We start from the raw sequence: 3813 nt of genomic DNA, 5'->3' as shown, positions 1-3813 counted from the left end.
ATATATCAATCAGATAATCAAACTAATAAGGTTAATGCACAGTATCGTTTTCATAACACTTTGTTACGTTTTCAAGTTATAGTATATATATGTATCTATTTACATATATTTGTTCGCGAATCGTTGAGAACAATCGAAGGGTATTTGAATAGTTCAAGAATTTTAGGATTCAACTTCATAGACTTTGCTTATCGTGTCGGAAACGTTAAAGATTAAGTTTAAATTTGGTCAGAAATTGCCGGATCATCATAATTGGATACGAATTGATTATGGCTAATAAGATGATTAGTTATTATGTTAAAAAGTTATGATTTTATGTTAATGTAATAGGTCTTGAATATGATAAGTAGGTTATGATTATGAATTAGTAAGGTAATTATGATCATGGTGTACGTGCATGCATGCATGCATACGTACGTATATGCATGTATACATTGTAGGTATATGTGTGTGTATATGAAATATATACATAAGTGTATATATATGTGTATATATGTATGTATATGTACGCGTGTATGTATGTATGAATGTGTAATATGTAAGTTATATAAGTTAGTAAACATAGTAAGAAAAGTAATAAGTATATATATATATGTATCATCTTACACTTATATATATGTAACACCTACACCTAATATATATATATATATATATATATATATATATATATATATATATATATATATATATATATATATATATATATATATATATATATATATATATACACTATATTGTTATGAACATGTATAATAATAATAAAGAATATATATGTATGTATCATATAGGTATATTCATACATGTAACGTAATAGTAGATTAATTAAATAATAATACTATTATTAGTATAACTTATACACTTACCTATATGGTAACACTTAATTACACCAAGTATATTATCAATTATATATATATAACTAATAAGTACATTAATAACTTGTTAAATGCTAACACTATTAACGTGAAGGTTATAGTTAAAGATAGCGTACAAAGACTACAAACATCATCGCTACTTGTGGCCTAGGGTGATCCTTGGTACCATTATGGGACACTTGTGGATCTCAAATGCCATGACTTAGATTCTGGTCAAGAGATCTTGGGCCGCTCGGTAACAATAGATCATTCGAGTGACTTGCATGGTAGCAACGAAGTTTGGGCGAGATTGTACAACATCTTTGTTAAGGATTATAACCCGAACATTCTTAAACTAGAAGCTTACTATAAGTGAAAGTTTTTCATAAATAGTAGGTTTTCAAAAATAGAAACTTTCGAGAAATAGTAACTTTTCTCGAAGGATATTGTGACGTCCGAAAGTGTTGCGATTAAAGTCATCAAGAAAGATCAAGTTCGTAAAGAAGGTACACAGTAAAATTTAGTATTTTTTTTATTCACCATCTCAAAATATATTAGTTATTGAGTTTTTGATTCCTTACAAGTGGTATTAGATTTAAATCTCACTATAAACATATTTTGAGTGATCAAGAAAAGGGTCAAAAATCACTTGAAAAGGGTTGGAAACGGTTAAACCGGTTATGCCTTGTATGAATAAAAATATTCTAAATCCATATATTCTGAACAGAGAAAACCTTAGCTGTTTACTATTATCTGGTCATCTATATAGTATAATGGTATAATTCATATAATAAATAATAATTGCTAACTACACATAAATTTCAAGCATTTCAATATGTTTAATCATTATAGGTTTACGTATTTTTTTCACGTATGATGGATCAAATAACTCGTGAAATTTCGGTTATGAGGCTTGTACGGCACCCAAACGTGGTTGAATTAAAAGAAGTAATGGCAACAAAACGAAAAATATATTTCGTCATGGAATATGTAACCGGTGGTGAGCTTTTTGCCAAAGTTTTAAAAGGAAAATTAAAAGAAGATGTAGCAAAAAAATATTTTCAACAATTAATCAGCGCGGTCGATTTTTGTCATAGTCGCGTTGTCTCTCATCGCGATTTAAAGCCCGAGAATTTGTTATTAGACGAAAATGGCGACTTAAAAGTATCGGATTTCGGGTTATCTTCGTTACCGGAGCAATTAAGAAACGACGGGTTGTTAGATACGCAGTGTGGTACACCGGCATACGTTGCACCAGAGGTTTTAAGGCGAAAAGGGTATGATGGTGCGAAAGCTGATATTTGGTCTTGTGGGGTGATTTTGTATGTTTTTTAGCCGGGTTTTTACCGTTTCAAGATGAAAATTTGATGCATATGTATAAAAGGATCTTCAAAGCCGAATACGAATATCCACCGTGGATTACGTCCGATGCACGACGCTTGATATCGAAGATTTTAATCGTTGATCCTTCACGAAGGACAACGATCCCGGCGATTATGAGATCACCGTGGTTTTTGAAAGGTTTTCAAAGGCCATTAGCCTTTTCTCTTAAAGAAAACGAGCCCGAGCTCGAGCCTGAGCTTGAGCCTGAGCCTGAAGCTACAAAAATAAAATCTTCGCCACCGTTTTACAATGCGTTCGAGTTTATTTCCGCGATGTCATCGGGTTTTGACTTATCAAGCATGTTTGAGAACAAGTGAAAGTCGGGGTCATTGTTTACTTCGAGAAACTCGGCTTCATCGATTGTTGGTAAACTTGAATTAGTTGCTAAGAAGTTGAACTTGAAGATTTCGAGGTCGAAACAAAGTGAGTATAAAGTGAGGATGCAGGGGCTATCGGAGGGCCGAAAAGGGAAGTTGGCGGTTACGGTTGAGGTGTTTGAGGTTGCATCCGAATTGGCAGTTGTCGAGTTTTCGAAGTCGGCTGGTGATACGTTAGAATACAAAAAGTTTTGTGAAGATGATGTTCGACCTGCCCTACAAGATATTGTATGGAAGTGGCAAGGAGAAGATAACAGTTAAATTAGAAAATTTTAGTTTGATAGATGTGGAGTACACTACTACTCTTCTAATGTACAAAAACGTTTTTGTTTTAAGATGTGAGTTTTACTACATGTGAATCAAGTTGTTTAAATTGGTTAGTTCCGTTCGGTTTAGGCTAATCGATCAAGATACATAGGCTCGATCGTATTTGGTTAACGACGGGTATAGCTAATCTTCGAGTTAATCTTGTTAACTCATGTGTCGAGCATATGAGTTCTCATGTGTTAATCCTTTTAACATCTCGTATAACAGAAAATTTACTAGTGACTAGCTACGTGTAAGGGTGCGTTTGTTTGCCTCTTAATGAAATGGTTCAGCACTGAATGCTGAACCATTCATCATTCAGTGCGTTTGTTTCTGACCTCTGAATGACATATGGTGCTAAATGGTTCAGAATTCAGCTCTGAACCATTCAGAGATGAAACAATCTCTTAACCATTAAGAGCCTAAATTATGTATAGTATTCTCCTCAAATCATATCCTGATAACCTAACTAACAAGTATATTGAATTTTTTATTCATGTCACACGTTAATAAGGTAGTTTTAGTCAGTTCATATCGTTCATTCTAAATGATTATCAAACAGCTTATTTTCATTCAGAGAAAACCTTATTCAGAGGCTCTGTACCATTCAGATTCTGAATCATTCAGCACTAAATCATTCAGTTTTATCAAACGCACCCTAAATTTATATTTACCATAACTGTTCACTTTTTCTACCAAGGAATATACATTATAGTGATAGTGATGATATTGCCTTTAGAAAAGATAGTGATGATAAAACTTCAAAGAGCACCACGTAGGGAAAAAAGGAAAAATTGGTTGACTCGTTGAAACGGTCCGGTTCTCAAGTGTCTGGCTATAATTGGTGTAGAAAATTACAACAAACAAAACAATGTACAAGTGGATGGTTGGATGCA

At 33.0% G+C, this 3813-nt stretch overlaps 1 protein-coding gene across 1 annotated transcript; it reads left to right on the top strand.

Moving 5' to 3' along the window:
• Positions 1-1294: 1294 nt before the first annotated feature.
• On the top strand, positions 1295-2888 carry LOC139867361 (CBL-interacting serine/threonine-protein kinase 5-like). The gene is given in 3 exon segments (XM_071855728.1): positions 1295-1360; positions 1726-2175; positions 2178-2888. Coding segments are annotated over 3 exon segments (1146 nt in total). The 5' UTR covers positions 1295-1359; the 3' UTR covers positions 2873-2888.
• Positions 2889-3813: the final 925 nt, after the last annotated feature.

Source organism: Rutidosis leptorrhynchoides, chromosome 9, assembly GCF_046630445.1.
Source record: "Rutidosis leptorrhynchoides isolate AG116_Rl617_1_P2 chromosome 9, CSIRO_AGI_Rlap_v1, whole genome shotgun sequence".
Classification (NCBI taxonomy): Eukaryota; Viridiplantae; Streptophyta; class Magnoliopsida; order Asterales; family Asteraceae; genus Rutidosis; species Rutidosis leptorrhynchoides.
This window is presented reverse-complemented; position numbering and strand designations above follow the sequence as displayed.